At 40.0% G+C, this 17,512-nt stretch overlaps 1 protein-coding gene across 6 annotated transcripts in view; it reads left to right on the plus strand.

Moving 5' to 3' along the window:
* Positions 1-17,512, plus strand: part of CALD1 (caldesmon 1) — a 198,140-nt gene that overhangs the window by 156,452 nt on the left and 24,176 nt on the right. For 3 of the 6 annotated variants that reach the window (XM_025379427.1, XM_025379428.1, XM_025379426.1), the window contains 3 exons: positions 2,220-2,622; positions 10,269-10,414; positions 16,601-16,862. In XM_025379427.1, the coding sequence (XP_025235212.1) occupies positions 2,220-2,622; positions 10,269-10,414; positions 16,601-16,862 (811 nt within the window). Of the gene's footprint in view, positions 1-2,219; positions 3,226-4,851; positions 4,930-10,268; positions 10,415-16,600; positions 16,863-17,512 lie in introns of all 6 variants that reach the window. The other 3 variants (XM_025379424.1, XM_025379425.1, XM_025379423.1) reach the window with 2 other exon arrangements.

Raw genomic sequence — 17,512 nt, forward strand, 5'->3', positions numbered from 1 at the left:
ACTATGTAATAATGCACGTGAAACGCAGAGTGTCATACACATAGTAAGCACTCAATAAATTTTCACTGTTACCAGATTCTTAACACGGGAGGGCAACATTCACTGCCTTTTCTATTTTCAAGCTGAGAGAGAAATAATAGAAAGAGTTTTAAAAATGGCATTTTGATGCCTTTCCTGAATCTTGTTATTAATGAGTGGTCAACAGGAGCTTAAAAAGTTACTGCTGGTCTGTAGTTTTCTTGCTTTTAAAGTCTTGCTTTTCCTTGTGCTTCTCTTCTCATATTTGGCTATTATTCATTATTTCACGCTATTGATCGAATTCAAATGCTTTTTTTTTAGAAAATCATATTGAGGTTTGAGAATGTGTGATTTATCTCTGACATATTAGTTAGCCACAAGAAGAATAAGTCTTCTTGGGGCTAAACCACTCTAACTGGCATTTGATATCTACTGGTGATTGTGGTCATGATTTATAAATAGGCAAAGAAATGTTCAATACAGTTTGTTGGTTTCTTAGCATAAGAGTACTTTAATCTGGCTAGCACTTTGGAATTTTGGTGCCTTTTTAAAATTATTAGAATTCAATTGATCCAAATGCCCTCTGTATAGACTTCCCCTTCAATTATAAATTTTTTATATTTGTAGGGACATTTAATCCTTATATGTCTAATTTCATGGAGGCAGTATCCTGAAGCAAAAGTAAAGGCCAAGAAAGTTTTAAAGCTAGTTTTTACTATGCTAGTTTTCGTTGTTAAATATGAAATGTGTTTTTCCAAAATTAAGTGAATTTGAACTTCGAAAGGGCCAAGTTTGGTCTGAACTATGAAATTTGATGGAGTTTCTAAACATTGAAAGACAAATTCTTCCAACTCTGGTCACAGTTCTGGTGTCACATGACTGATTGTTTCCTGCAAGTAGAAACCAACACCCTGGCTTGGACAGTGTCCCGCATCCTGCAATAGTGAGGGAGGTGATGGACAGCAGTTTAACTTCTGGAGATTTTTTTCCCTTTTAAAAATAAATGTCAAATTTAACTGCCCTTTTTCCACTGCAGAAAAGATGGACAAGAAACCCTTTATTCATGGAAGTCTTGACAAAGAAGGTAGATTGTGTATACATTAGTTAGGGTAATGCTGGCTGCGATAAAGATTAGTACCTCCAAATTGTAAGTTTAGTGCAGTAACACTTACCATTATGCATATTTCCGTCTAGTTGGTGGAACCAGCCACCTGTCTTCTTTTCTCTTGTGGTTCTCAATCCCTAGGGCTTGGCGCTTACTGATCTACCAACAGACAGAGATAGAGAAGACAGGGAATGCACCTCTGTTTGTTCATTGCCTTGGTTGGGTACTTTGTTTACATTTCATTGGCAGTTATTGGTCACCTGGCCCCGCCTAGGCGCAAAGAAAGGAGATGGTGCAAATTTAATCCTTGAGTGGTGATCACTCCCCCCCGACTATGGAAGGAGGAGCAGGAATTGTAAGGGACACTTAGATGTCTCTTCCACTGGGGTCATTGGCATGAGTGTGGAATCTCAACCCTGTAATGTACAGTTTCTTCCTCTCAGAGTACCTTGGGAGCCTTCAATCCAGATCAGGAATTCTAGATGACTTGGTGACATGTGAGAATACTACATGACATCGAAGGAATTCACTTATTATTTCAGTTTGATCCTTAAGTTTGAATTTCCCAAGTAGCAAGTCCAGAAACAAAGATTTGACTACAAGTCATTTATTTGTAAGGTGATGCTAGGAAACGCTGGTGGGGGTGTGGGAAGGTGAGACAGAAAAGGGAAGGCCACCAAATAAAGGTTGCATGACCAAGCACATCACCACTGGGTATCTGGAGCTTCACTCCACGGGGAAACTCTGAGGTCCAGTGTGGAACACACACCTCGGAGTTTTCCAACTCAAAAAGTGAGGGGTGCTGAGGTATCTAAACACTAAGGCTCATCAATTTTTGTTTGAAAACTGCTCCCAGGGGACATTAATACCTAAAGCACTTCTGGCATGGGGAGTAGACTCCAGTGCCAGAGAAGGGCTTGCACATGCTGTCAGCTGAAAGCCAGGCAGGCATGTACTAAAATGGTAACGTACTGGGGACATGGGCAGGCTTGGCACTACTGGCATCTGCTGTAGTCCTGGGTGGCACAGGCTGTATGAATGCTGCTGACTGATGAATGAGCAAGCTGTCTTTGGTGTTGTTCTTTCTGTTGTACAGTGTGCCTGACGAGGAGGCCAAGACAACCACCACAAACACTCAAGTGGAAGGGGATGATGAGGCCGCGTTCCTGGAGCGCCTGGCTCGGCGAGAGGAAAGACGCCAAAAACGCCTTCAAGAGGCTCTGGAGCGGCAGAAGGAGTTTGACCCAACAGTAACAGATGCAAGTCTGTCGCTCCCAAGCAAAAGAATGCAAAATGACACAGCAGAAAACGAAACTGCCGAGAAGGAAGAAAAACGTGAAAGTCGCCAAGAAAGATACGAGATAGAGGAAACAGAAACAGTCACCAAGTCCTACCAGAAGAATGATTGGAGGGATGCTGAAGAAAACAAGAAAGAAGACAAGGAAAAGGAGGAGGAGGAAGAAGAGAAGCCAAAGCGAGGGAGCATTGGAGAAAATCAGGTAGAGGTGATGGTGGAAGAGAAAACAACTGAAAGCCAGGAGGAAACAGTGGTAATGGCATTAAAAAATGGGCAAATCAGTTCCGAAGAGCCTAAACAAGAGGAGGAGAGGGAACAAGGTTCAGATGAGATTCCCCATCATGAAAAGATGGAAGAGGAAGACAAGGAAAGAGCTGAGGCAGAGAGGGTAAGGTTGGAAGCAGAAGAAAGAGAAAGAATTAAAGCCGAGCAAGACAAAAAGATAGCAGATGAACGAGCAAGAATTGAAGCAGAAGAAAAAGCAGCTGCCCAAGAAAGAGAAAGGAGAGAGGCAGAGGAGAGGGAAAGGATGAGGGAGGAAGAGAAAAGGGCAGCAGAGGAGAGGCAGAGGATAAAGGAGGAAGAGAAAAGGGCAGCAGAGGAGAGGCAAAGGGCCAGGGCAGAGGAGGAAGAGAAGGCTAAGATAGAAGAGCAGAAACGTAACAAGCAGCTAGAAGAGAAAAAACGTGCCATGCAAGAGATAAAGATAAAAGGGGAAAAGGTAGAACAGAAAATAGAAGGGAAATGGGTAAATGAAAAGAAAGCGCAAGAAGATAAACTTCAGACAGCTGTCCTAAAGAAACAGGTACAGTAAACATTTTGCACCAAATCTGTGATGCCTGTGACTTGTGAGAAATGTAATGCACATCTGATTTGGGACTGAGGCCACATGCATATAGCTCACATGCTTGATCATTTGGCAAGCTGTTCATTTTTTCAGGCCATAGCAATACACAAGCATGCGGCAATTGATTGATGGCTGAATATTCAATCAACCAACTTTACTGGGACAGCCAGTAAATTTGGCTGTCCAAAAGACAGAGAGAAATTGATTGCTCTGTGCTTGATTGTTATGAATACCAAAAAAACCGAATTAATCCAAAGATGATAAATGTGGTGGTGGTGTGTTGGCTTCTGATTCTGCACCTGCATCTAAACTCATTCTTTTAATTATCTTTCCTCTATCCATAGGTCTGCATGAGGCAAGAGGCCCTTAACTCCTTACCTCACTCATGGGTTTGATGTTGAATTAAAAAAATGATAACAGCTGGGGTGGGAAATAGACATGAATAATAATGGTCAGACATTTCATCTTAAGAAGGCAAAAACAGGCTGGGCGCGGTGGCTCATGCCTGTAATCCCAGCACTTTGGGAGGCCGAGGAGGGCGGATCATGAGGTCAGGAGATGAAGACCATCTTGGCCAACATGGTGCAACCCTGTCTCTACTAAAAATACAAAATTAGCTGGGTGTGGTGGCATGTGCCTGTAATCCCAGCTACTCAGGAGGCTGAGGCAGGAGAATCACTTGAAACCGGGAGGCAGAGGTTGCAGTGAGCCAAGATTGTGCCACTGCACCCCAGCCTGGGCAACAGGGCGAGACTCCATCTCAACAACAAAAACAACAAAAAAAAGAAAGAAAGAAAGAAAAAAAGAAGGCAAAAACAAATACCTGGAAATTAACTGGTAATAAAGAGGGGAAAGGAACTGGTTGGAACCTTTCCTTAAAAAAAAATCAAAACCCTGATTTGCCAACATGTAGACCTCAGCTTAATGTAGACTTGCAGAAAGCCATTAATTTAGGGTAGTATCAATGTATAACTGACTGGTAATTAAGAGCATACATGCTTCTTTATTATCTGGGTGACACAAATTCTTGTGGCCTGAGGAAGGGTGGAAATAGTAGGGGGGAAATGTTTGTAAGCTTTGAGAAAGATTTTTTTCTGTCTGCAAGGCTGCATTAAAAGCGCTGTACCTAATCACCACCACCACCACACCACCACCACCCCTAAAAAAAGAAAAAAGGAGATGCTTTCACATTCACCTTTCCAGAGGAAATTCTCTGTCACTAAGCCTGCATTGCACTGAAGGTGTCTTTAACTCCTGCTTCTGTATAAGAGGCTCATGAACAAAGCTACAATTGAGATCATGAGCAAAGTGCACCAAACCACACACGAGGTTTGTAAACACACGAGGAGTGCCACATCATGCTAGATTTCAGTAAGCGCAATGGCAGGCACACGAGAAGATGTTGGGGTGGGAAGAAAATAGCCCACCTTGCTGTTTAGCACCACTGTGCTGTGAGCGCTGAGACGGCAGAAGAGAAGCCATCCCATGCAGCACGTGCAAAGCGATCTGAGCACCCTGTCACTCTTGTAAACTAGAAAGGGCTTCTTTTACTTGTATGACCTTACCATTCTTGAAAATAAAAAGGGAGAAGAGAAGGGAGCTAAAGTACAAGCTAAAAGAGAAAAGCTCCAAGAAGACAAGCCTACCTTCAAAAAAGAGGAGGTAAATATGATTGAGAAGTAATGATCGTAAAGCAACAGAAAAAGCAGTCAGTGTTCCAAGATATCTCAGGTCTGATGATCTCAAAATTGTAACCCCATATCCAGTGTATTTCAAGTCATGACTCACAATCCATTAAATAGTAAGATCAGCTTAGAGTGTCTCAAAATTAATTAAATGTATCAGTCAGCATTTTTTAAAAAATGAAATGGATAGAAAGCATCATAGGGCACTGTAGGTAGTAAGTATTGCATTGTCATGTAAATTGTCTTTTTTTCTGTGGGACACCATCAAAAAGACTTGAAAAACACTGCTGGAATCAATTTATCCTGCTTTCTAGTCTTCTGAATGCTAATTTTTTTTCCTTGAGCCATTCTACTTTCATTTCAATCATGAAATATTTCCAACTGGCCTTGATTAATGCTTTAACTTTTCAAAGGAAAAACACCCATACACATCTCAGTAGAAAATTTGATGAACTGAAGATGATATTTGGTTTTCAAAAAGAAAAGTTTGGCCAAATGTTCTGCATTGCATTTCTGAGGCACACACAGGAGCGGGTGCCAGGGTGTTTGACTGTAGGTAAGTGAACAAGGAGCTCTACAGATAGAATGGCATGGGATTTGACAGTAGTCAGAACACCACATCAGAACACCTGATTGCATTTCAACTCTGGTGCTGTGTTTGCCCCAAATAATCTTAAAAATTGTGACTATATCAAATAAGTTCACAATATTTACTAGAATGTGGTGAAACTGAATTATTAGAAGTAGGAAGACCCGAAGTTCTTCACCAAGAGACTGGTGAGGTGATTTGTGGCCAACAAGCTCCAACCCACATGGACTATTGCTACATTTCTGTGCCTATCATGGCATCTATTAAGAAAGCTAAAAATCTTAAACAGAAATCCATATTTAGAAAACAGGTGACCAGATTAAATAGGGGGTGGATTATTTTCTTAAATATGTTTTGTCAATTTCACATGAAAAATGAAAACCCCTAGTTCATGTTACATGTTACATTTCTGTTAAGATGTATGTTCCTCTGTTTCTAACAGAAGTTGCGGTGGTTTGGAATTGAAAATTGAATATGAGCACAGGCCATATAAAGGAAGGAGAAAGTGTAAATGCTAATAACAGGAAAACTGCATTTAGCTCTCATGAGGCAGTCAAGGAAATCATTCACTGAACATGTTGGGAAACACTTTTCATTTAGTGACCAAATGCCTACAAATTCATTTACAAAAAAGAAAAATGAAAGTTACCTCAGAACTAAACTCAGAAATATGTCCCACATGGGTTCTTGTAGTGTTTCTTGGTGAATGTCTTTATAGAAGAAAGAAGTGGGCATGAAATGATGACTCAGTAATTAAACACGTGGGGGAAGGGAGGCTGTAGAAAACACTGGAGTCTGTATTTAAAATTTCATTCAGTTCACTAAAATGGGATTTGTTTTTACTGACCAAAGCTTTCTATACCTACGTAGAGTGTCTGAGAACTAGAAGGGCCCATCAGTTGCCACTCGGATGATCCTTTTGTCTCTTTTCAGATAAGGCCCCAGTTCAACAGCATCCTTGGTGTCAATCAGATACTCCCAGGAATGACTGAGCCCTGCCCTTTTCCCCAGTTGCCCCTCAGCACATTCCAGCCAGTTCCAAAACATTTGGCCTGTTTTTGACACAAGGCCAGATAAGCTACTCAAACTGGTTAAAAAAAAAGAAAAAGAAAGAAAACAAATCCAATCTGTGTTCCTTTTTTAACATTGTGTACATAACCTGCTGGTCGAAAGACTAGGTTTTCCCCTTTCCAGCTAGTTGTGTTGTTCCTTTATGTAGACAGCTTTAAATCATGTTTACATGATTCAGCCATTTTAAACAACCTCTTCCTATTTTTTTTTCCTTTTTGTTCAAAAAAAAAAAAGAAAGCAACTAACTAAAACCTTTCCTTTCAAGGATTTATGCAGCATAGGATAGGGCAACCACAAGTAAACACAAACATCACGTGAGCCTTCTTAGAGAAAACATTTCCAGAAATCACTCCAATGTCTTAAAACACACACAAAATAAAACCCGTCTTTCTCCACTGCAGTTTAACTGTGGCAGTGAGTTGCAGACGATCACCAACATTGAAACTTAACTTAGCTTTTTTTCTCTCTTCTCCAATTATAAAAAGTCTCTTTTTAGTTCTTCATGCAGGAGCTATTTTATTTCTTTTCTGGCTTCTAACAGGAAAACAGTTTCTAGCAGAGCTGCTCCTGAGGTATTGAAAGTGATGTTTGTGTCATGCGGATTAACCCTTCCCAAATATTGGTGCGCATGCAAATCACCTGGGAGTCTTAAATGCAGAATCTGATTCCATGAGGTCCATGTTGTCCGTGAACCAAACTTTCAGTAGTGAGGAGTCTAGAAGACGTCCATGTTATAGAAATTGAACCCAGGAAAGGATTTGGGGCTTCTGAAGCTAACAAAAGCATGTTACACCCAGCCTGAGGAAACAGTAGCTACACCCAGCTCTTGTTGCTATTCTGGAACCAAATAATGCAAAATATGCTCGAGACACATCTCAGTCCTTGCTCACTTGACTTTCTGAGTGTCTCTCTGGCACAGGGGCCTGTCACTTGAATTCCCATCCCCCACCTCATCCCCATGTGTTATTCCACTGGATATCCCAAGTATCTAGATTTCCAAAACCCAAATGATCACATTTGGCCAGAGCCTTTCTTTTGAGTATGCTAATGTTATCTGTGTATGAAGCACACAAACTCTTTTAGGATACGCGGCTACCTATTAATCCTTCAGCACAGATGTTCTCCATGGTAACATTCTGACCTATAAGATCTAATGCCTTTCCCAGAGGGCTCAGAATCCCATGAGTTTGGTTAAATCTGCCATAACATCTAAAAAAAAATGTAAAGGCTCTATGAAATTACTTTATTTATTCATTTCCCAGAAAGAGAAAATAATTTTCAGTTGAACTCAAATCATCATTATTACATTGACAATGTTTCTAAGGTTTTCCATAAAGAATATAAGCCTGCCATCCACTGTAGCCTTTGCCAATAAAGGCAGAGCTTGAAAAACAGGGGAATTTTTTTTCTGTTAGACATATATCGTCTTACAAATCTACTTTAAACACTTTTGGGACCAGTAAATCAGATATAATACATTTGGGGAGAATGGAAATTTTTCTGACTGCAACATAGGAGAAACGAGTTAAAAGGGAATGTCTCCATGCATAGTGCTCCACAGACCGTGAGCTCCTACTCAGAATTTGTTCCATGGTTATCCCTAAAATGGGTTTCCCTCACATTTGGAGCCACAGATAATTCTTAACCAGAACATAAACTCCAGTGTCTGGATTTTGGGGCTAAGTCTAACAATGGTAGGCCAAAATGAGAATATATTTTGTTTCCTCCTTCCTGTCCAATGAATACTGATGTATTCTTGGGGAAGGACAGCCATCAGGGAGCCACAGTGAAGCTGTCATTCAAGCTATGAGCTTGTTCCTTTTTTCTGTAGCCTCTCATGACCCATGAGGAGCCAAGAGGGAAATGACAGGATGAAAAATTCAGAAGGAATCCTCTGGTGCAACCACATTTTTTCACGTTTGTGGTACCAGCATCCCAGAGCAGTCAGGTGATTTGTCTAAGTAACACAACTACTTTGTTGTCAGCACTGGAGCCAAAAGTCAGGTTTCTTGATTTACAGACAAAGCTCTTGGAGAGAATGGCAAAGTACAGCCCCCATTTTCAGCGTGTCCGAGGGACATCCTAGGTATATACCCCATGGTGAAAGATTGAAGTCTTAACTAACTAGGACAGCATAGTAGTGAATCCCTAGTAATTAATCAGATAATACCCAAAGACGACAAATGACTTAAAACGTATCAATAAAGAGCAAAAAACAGTGCTCTGCTTTGTAAAACATGCACTTTAGGCCAAGTGCGGTGGCTCACACCTGTAATCCCAGCACTTTGGGAGGCTGAGGCGGATCGATCACTTGAGGTCAGGAGTTTGAGATCAGCCTGGCCAACATGGTGAAACCCGTTCTCTACTAAAAAGTACAAAAATTAGCTGGGTGTGGTGTTGCATGCCTGTAATCCCAGCTACTCATGATGTGACGCGAGAGAATCCCTTGAACCCGGGAGGCGGAGGTTGCAACGAGCTGAGATCACACCACTGCACTCCAGCCTGGGCAACAGAGCAAGACTCTTGTCTCTAACAAAAAAATAAAAAAAGCACTTTAGAAGTAAATCTTCACAGGGTATCTGAAGAATAGGTGAGAAGAGGTGAGTGATCAGGTCAGGATAGAACCTCCTAGCACCTAACGTCCTGAGTTCTTACGGCCTACCCTTCCTCTGTGGGTTTCTTTAGAATGCTCGTGCTTTGTAACTGTCTTGAAAAGAACCATTGTGAATGCACCTTACCTGTTTTCACACGCATCTTTTAAGAATGGATGAGATGATATAAGTGAAGTAATTTGAATTCCTTTACCCCTTCCCCCAAAAAAGCTATGTAAATTCATTTTACTTCTAAATAATCTGTCTCATTTACTGTAAGAAACACAAAATCCACAAAATATGAAAGCTAACACCTGCCCTCCATGTATCATCTTCCTATGTCTCCCACCACAACCACAAAACTACTTCCAGAGAACTAAATTTTTATTGACAATGGAAATCAAGGTAAACCCTGGAATTTTTCCTATTCCATTCTAACTTTAATGGTTTAGATGACTACAGACATGTTCTCACAGACCCCACATATCTTTGGATCCTCCTGCTAAAGATAGGGTTAGTAAGTGTCCCGTCCTTGGGACATAATTTACTCAGTTGATTAACATACTGGTCTTTGCCAGAACTGGCCTGGCAGATCTAGCTAAACTGGAAGGTTTCCTTTTCTTCCTTTCACATTTGTGTCTTTCTCACAGATTCTCTCTCATCCAGAAAGAAACCTGTCTAAGCAACGTGGTCATTCTTCCCTCAAAGCCACCCTAATAATTGCTCTTCCCAGTGGGAACTGCAAACACCTACTTTTACATGAAGTTCCCACAACGTAATGGTTTCCAAACAATAGTACTACCACTGCTCTTGAAAATAAAAACCCCAGTGAGATCAGGGATGATCTTACCTTCTTAAAATTGTGGTAAAGGTGTTTGTTCACAGGCTAAAGGACCATAGCTCATTCTCTAAGAATTTCACCTGATTCCAACTCTACCACATCTGAGTGGTTTCTTTCTGAGTTTTCTGCCTTCCTAACAATTTTGGGTCTTATTTGATGACACCAACCAAGACCTAATAAGATTTTTCTTGTTCTGTTTCTTCCTGATATGTACTGTTGGTTAGATCAAAGATGAAAAGATTAAAAAGGACAAAGAACCCAAAGAAGAAGTTAAGAGCTTCATGGATCGAAAGAAGGGATTTACAGAAGTTAAGTCGCAGAATGGAGAATTCATGACCCACAAACTTAAACATACTGAGAATACTTTCAGGTAAGAAGTAGCAACTAGTTAATAGTAACTGTGTTCACATGCAAAAAAAATTTTAAAATGTCAGTCTTCCCATCCTGTGCTTCCAGACAGAAACGTGCTAAACAGGCAGCATGCTTTTGTTGTGAGGTCATTAGCCATTGTCTTAGAGATACTCAGTCAGCAGGTCCAGTTCTCATATCACTAACAGAAGACCAGCAGTCACCGCTCAGACAGGGCTTAGTCTGCTTTTCCCATTATTTTGAAAGGCAGATCATGCTTGGCATCCATGTTTTTGTTCACTGACCTTTTGTGAGATGAGTGTATTAGAAAACATTATGACTGGGATTCATATCATTCAATGAATCTCTATATGGTCTGACCACCTTCCTAAGAGACCTTTCTCAGTACCATTTTCAAGAATGCGTTTTCTAAAGGTTGTAAATAAAATACTGCGTAAGACTAAGATTGTTTTGTGGTGAAATACTTGGGAAACATTGAATTAAGCTAAATTCATCAGATTTCTTTACCACATGACTTTGAGAGCCCTTCATGCTCATTTGCATTGGAAGTCTCTAAGAGGGAGTGAGAGGGTATGGACAGACTGCTCTATTTTATACAGTTTGGAAAAACTCTCTTGTATAGCTTGAGCTTTCCCCTCAACATAACCCCCTACCCCATCAAATTGAAAATCTGGGCAACTGATTATCAGACAGATGAGACCAGTATATTCAGGTAAATCCTCATTTCTAAATACAGTCGAATCCTGAGAGCTCTCTGCCAGTTTTGTAGAAGAACTTGAGGTGCAGACACCGGGCTGGCTACGTGATTCCTGTGCTCCTTCCCCACAAAACACTCCCTCCAACCACTGGGGCCGAATTCCAACCTCTGTTACGTCACTGGTTGCTGTGCCAGATGTGCTGGAGAAGAGTCTTGGGTTCCTGCAATGTGGATTTCCCTGGGCTTGTTCCTTGGCTGCAGCCTTGCCTAGAGACCCTGTTTTTCTGAACACTTCAAATAAGAAAGTCATCAGGCAGGTATGAGGGAGAAATTTGACATGCTCCTCACACCAAAGCCTTTGTAATATTCAAAAGCAGGCGGAGCTACTAGTGATGGACATTTCAATCTCATCCAAGAGGCTAAGGTGGATAAATACAGTTGCCCCAAAACAATTTTTCTATACATAAATTTGAGCAGAAACCTACCCATGTTTATCCAAAGGAGAACCTAAAGCACACAGAAGAAAAGGTGTACGTAAAAGATCTAAATAAAATAATGAAGGTGTAAGAAAGGTAGAATCTATAGATATTACTTGGGATTGCCAAGAGAATAGATGTGAAAATTAAGTTTATTGAACATCCATAGAAAATCTACAAAGCAAGTTGATTCAGGTTGGTAAGTTGAGTCTAAAACTTGCTGAAGTGCCTGTAGTTTAATGTTTTAATGCCCTAGAATAGTGTTAGGTTCATGAAAAGTATTCAATGAATATTACCTAATATTATAATTTTTTAATTAATAGTTTAAAATACATCTTGTAAGCATAAGGTTCTTTTAAGGTGTAAGTTTTTTGTTAAGAGAAATAACATTGAAAAAAATCTGTCAGTACTGTTTAACAATTAGCATACTTGCCAACAAGCTTCAGTCAAAGCTCAAGTTAATAATTAACATGCCTATTGTGTAGAAATCCAAAAAGCTGGGTAATTTGAAGGGAGGAATAGTCACAAGGGATGGTGACAAGTTAAGTGCTAAGAACCCTTACATGTGACTCTGGCCTTAATTTTTCTATTTTGGACAGGAAAAAAAAAATACCTAGGAACAAGCTGCTACCATATTATTTATTTTTATTTAGCCACCAACATATGTGAGTTTTAGTTTCAATTAGAAGTTCATGCTGACTGAAGCAGAGAAGTACAGTTTTGCTCCATATACATATAAAATGAGAACAGAGGAAGAGAGTATCAGCCTCTATTTAGATAAGCTTGGTACGTACCAGCTTAACTGAAAACAAGCTGTGTTCTTAATGGTCAAAGGCCTAATACTCATCTTGACTTACACCTAAAGAAGCCAAGGACGGCGCAGGAGAAAGAACTTTATGGAAGAGATTTCCACCTTAAGTGGTACCCTAATGCTGAGGTCGTGCGCATAGGCAGAGGTGGTGTGAACAAAACTTTTGCTCTTATTTTGAGCATAGCTGCTTATGTTTGATTTAATTACTGTTCCCTTTGATATTTGCGTTTTCTTGTAACTCACTTGTTTTCTCTAAAACATGACATAAAAATCTCAATTCAATGAGCAGGATATAGCGATGCAAATTATTACCAAGGGTTTTATAGAAAGTGCAAAATGAAGGGTTTTTTGATTTTTTATTTTTGAAGGTGGGAATTAAAAGATTTTTTCCCGATTATAGAAAAAAAAAGTACTCATTATAAAAACGCTCAGAAAATAGAAGAATAAAAATAAGCACTCACCACCACCCAAAGATAACCACCAGTAACAATTTTTCCAGATATATATCTATGTGTATACTATTCAAGATAAACGCATACCTGTGTATATTTATATGTAGTATATACGTGTGTGAGTATACTTACAATTTTACATTGATTCTTGCACTGTGCATAAGAATGTATCATAGCTTGCTTTCTATGCCAATAAATATAAGCCTATAATTAATGATACTAGATTCCACTGGATGGATGTATTATTACTTATTCAGCCAGTCCTTAATGACGGACATATTGATTGTCCAAAATGAAGACTGAGCGACACCTAGTGGAATCCATAGATGTTTCCATAGGCATGTGTTTTGCCGGTTCAGTTCCTGTAATGATGTAATGTGTATGATGAACACAAAGAGAGAGCAAACTCATTTTTGAAAGGAAAGACCCTAAATTGACTGAGAGAGAAGTCACAGGCCTGTGAACCTAGAAGAGCCTGAAAGAGCCTTTGATGACAAGGTTTTGAGGGACCCTTTAACCTTGTTTGAGTTCAAAATAAAAGTTACTTGTAACCGACAAGAGCCTAGGCCAATAGTTCTAAATTTTTTTTTTTTTTTTGAGACGGAGTCTCACTCTGTCGCCCAGGCTGGAGTGCAGTGGCCGAATCTCAGCTCACTGCAAGCTCCGCCTCCCAGGTTTATGCCTTTCTCCTGCCTCAGCCTCCCGAGTAGCTGGGACTACAGGCGCCCGCCACCACGCCCGGCTAGTTTTTTGCACTTTTTTTAGTAGAGACGGGGTTTCACCAGGTTAGCCAGGATGGTCTTGATCTCCTGACCTCGCGATCCGCCCGTCTCGGCCTCCCAAAGTTAGTTCTAAATTTTTTAACCTAAGCCCTTAGTAAGAAATAAATTTTACATAATGACCCAGTACACGCCTGTATATGTTTTCATAACTGAAACAAGTGTGTCAAGAAACGGTAGTTTCTTTTGCTCTATGCAGTGCACTCCGATATTTTCTGTTTCTTTTTTTTTAAATGTTGATTACAAACTACTAAATTGACTTTCCGGTCTGCAGCTTGAAAATTATTATTCTGGAGGACACAGTATATTCAGAACTACTTCAGTGTTTAAAAAGCATGATATATAATATACATATATATTATAAAATCAATATTGCACAGTGTATTTCTTGAGACCATTTCTTGTTTTATTCTTTCTCTTGTTCCACAGCTAGAAATACTGTGCCATTCTTTAAATGTAGTACGTGATATTAGGGTGTGGTAATTCTTTTGTTTCTTAGACAAAAATGTCAGGAATAGGATATCTACGTTCACATCTAGTTAAGAATGACCTAACTACTTGCTAATAAGTATTTAAATGGCAAAGCTGTATCTCTGCCTCTTAAAGACTACTTATAACAAGGGCCTTTAAGCCTAAATTAAGCCACTAAATTCTGCTTAGTGAAGCCCCAGGCAAATCCAACTTAGGTGAATTCCGTGTTAGTGAAAATGCTGTATTCCACTGAAGTCCTACTTTGAGTATCAGCATGTTTTAAAATTATCAGTGTTCTAACTGTATCATATAACAAATTTATTAAAGAAACTCAGGGTCACAGTAGGTGCTAATGATATGTCTCCATCCTTTTATAGATGTGTAAAATACTAAAAATACCAGTTCTGAAATAAAATTTTACCATAAGGACTCTTGGGATAGCATTCTGTCTTAAGTCTTAACATGTTCCCAGTTCTGCAATGAAGTCCCTGTGTATCCTCCTTAATCACAAAATAAAATTCAACATAATTTCAATTTTAATTCTTATTAATATAAAAACGTACCCATTTTCTTTCTGTTTTATAAGCTGTTCTATCTGATGAAGCATTGCTTCTGCTCAGGCAAGGAAGGTAGCTAGACCTAGACTGTAGAAACTCTAGAGACAGAGTTTGGAAAGGTTTCTCTGAGACTCTATCCTCAAGGTTTGAGGTGAGAGGTGGAGAGATAGGCTAACATGTTCTATTTCAGTTTATTCATTGTTTCATAACAAAACGTATTTAATTTCAGGTATAATTATAGTGACAAGAAGAGTACAACTAAGAGATAAGCATTAGAATCTGATCATGGCTCAACTGCTTTCTAGCTACCAAAAGTTTGAGTATATTATTCTCTCTCTTACCTGTGATTTCCTTGTTTGTAAGATGGGGATAATAAACCTAACCTGACATCTTCCCAGTTATTGTGACTGTTAAATGAAGTAGTGGATATGAAAAGGGTTTAGAAAGCATAAAGAATGACATGTAAGTAATAACCACGTCATACCAAGCTAATTTCATAATTTTAAGTCTGTATAAGGAGTATTCCAGTTGTGTTGGGGTCAAAGAGCATAGAAAATAGACAAATTGCAGCCATAGGTTAATGCAGTCATGAAGGACTTTCCTGGAGCAGCTCTGTAAGAATAGACATAAATCACTGTGTTTAGCTCTTAATCAAGAGGCAATGGGTAATTTCATCCGCCAGAGATCAGCTGCTAGAGTCAAGCTCAAGACAAAGTTGTGGATAGATGGATTTACTTCAATGCCTCTGCTTAGTTCAGCCACTTTTTCCCATTTGCAGTGCCTGAACCTTTGTGTCTTCCCTCCTGATCCATTACTCCAGGCAGACCCAAGTTAACCAGTAACTTATGGGAAAGGACTAGTAAGGCCACTAGGAGACTTTTGAACTCATTCACAAGTAACGTTTTGCACTACATGCCTTCCTTTCTAATAACAACTAATATTTATACTGTAGATGATATATAAATCATAGTATATCAGTATGATATCTATCATATTGATATAATACATAATCCCATGCAACTCGCAGAGGTAAATAGAATAAATAGTATTTGCCCCATTTTTCCATGTTGTAGCGTGTATCTTTTTTTAAAACTGTGGTAAAAACAAACATAACCTAAAATTTACCATCTTAAGCATTTTTAAATGTACAGTTAAGTAGCGTCAGGCATACAGATCTCCAAAACTCTTTTCATCTTGCAAGACTGAAAGACGACACCCATTAAACAACAACTCTATTTCCTACCACCACCCACGCTCTGCCTCTGGTAACTACAGTTCTATTTCTGTCTCTATGAATTTGACTACTTTAGATCCCTCATATACGTGGACTCACACAGTATTTGTATGATTTCTGTGACTGGCTTATTTCACTTAGCATAGTATCTTCAAGATTTATCCACGTCATAACAGGTAACAAGATCTCCTTCCTTTTTAAGTCTGAATAATATTCCATGGAACGGCTGGCCCACCTTTTATTTATCCACTCCTGCCATGATGGACACTTGGGTTGCGTCAATCTCTTGGTCCTTGTAAATAGTGCTGCTGTGAACACGGGTATACAAATATCTCTTCAAGACCCTGCTTTCCATTCTTCTAGATGTGTATCTGAAGTGGGATTGCTGGATCACGTGGTAGTTCTCTTGTTGATTTTTTGAGGAACCTCCATACTGTTTCCATAGCAGCTGCACAACTTTACAATCCCATTTTGCGGTGCATATTTGTCCCATTTTACAGCTGAGGAAACCAAGCGCAAGTGGCAGAGCAGAGGCTCCCATTCAGACTCTGTGATTCCAGGCAGACCCCTTCCCCAGCCTACTCCTTGGGCTAATGAGAGGCAGTGGGGATTTGGTCTGGGATGCAAAAGCCGCAGACCGACCTCCCCTTCCTCCAGGGAGACTACAGGCAAAAGCATGTAAACCCCTTTCTATTGCCCCCAAACCACAGCCGCCCTGGAGGGAGGGCCAGCGTGGACACCAAGGAGGCTGAAGGCGCCCCCCAGGTGGAAGCCGGCAAAAGGCTGGAGGAGCTTCGTCGTCGTCGCGGGGAGACCGAGAGCGAAGAGTTTGAGAAGCTCAAACAGAAGCAGCAGGAGGCGGCTTTGGAGCTAGAGGAACTCAAGAAAAAGAGGGAAGAGAGAAGGAAGGTCCTGGAGGAGGAAGAGCAGAGGAGGAAGCAGGAGGAAGCCGATCGAAAACTCAGAGAGGAGGTAAGGTGGGCGCTAGCCCCCTGAGAAGGTTGCACGAGAAAATTCCCTGGTGCCATGCGGCTGCTCTTTTGAGCATGGCCTCTCAAAAATATTTTTTAAGAATAATAAACTTAACATGTGCTAGTTACGGTTCTAAAACTTGTAGACATATTAATTTGTCCACTGCTTCTAAGAACTCGCTGACGTGGGTACTTACCCCATTTTACAGATGAGAAAACTGAGGCACAGAGAGGTTTGTTTTTGTTTGTTTGTTTGTTTCTTTGTTTTGTAATTTTCCTGAGGTCTCCCTTGTGTTAACCCATTACCCTTTACTGCCTCTCAAAAGGGAAAAGTTAGAAAGCTGAGAAGGATGAAAGGTCTGCAAATTAGTTACCAGAATGAAGTTATGAGATACTTCTTTTCTAATAGTTGGAGAGTTTTTATAGAGAAGATTAAAAAAAAATTTTTTTTTTTTTAATGAGCAAGTAAGTACATTAGAATGTAAATAGGCAGGGACAGTATCTGCATTGTTCATTACTGTGTACCCAGGACCCCATACCGTGCCTGACATGCAGGAGGAACCCCATCATTATAAACAGATGAATTTGTTTCATCTTTTAAGACAGAGCTAAAAACAGCAGATAAAGTTACAAGGAGGAACATTTTGGCTC

This window comes from Theropithecus gelada, chromosome 3 (genome assembly GCF_003255815.1).
Source record: "Theropithecus gelada isolate Dixy chromosome 3, Tgel_1.0, whole genome shotgun sequence".
In the NCBI taxonomy this organism is placed as follows: domain Eukaryota; kingdom Metazoa; phylum Chordata; class Mammalia; order Primates; family Cercopithecidae; genus Theropithecus; species Theropithecus gelada.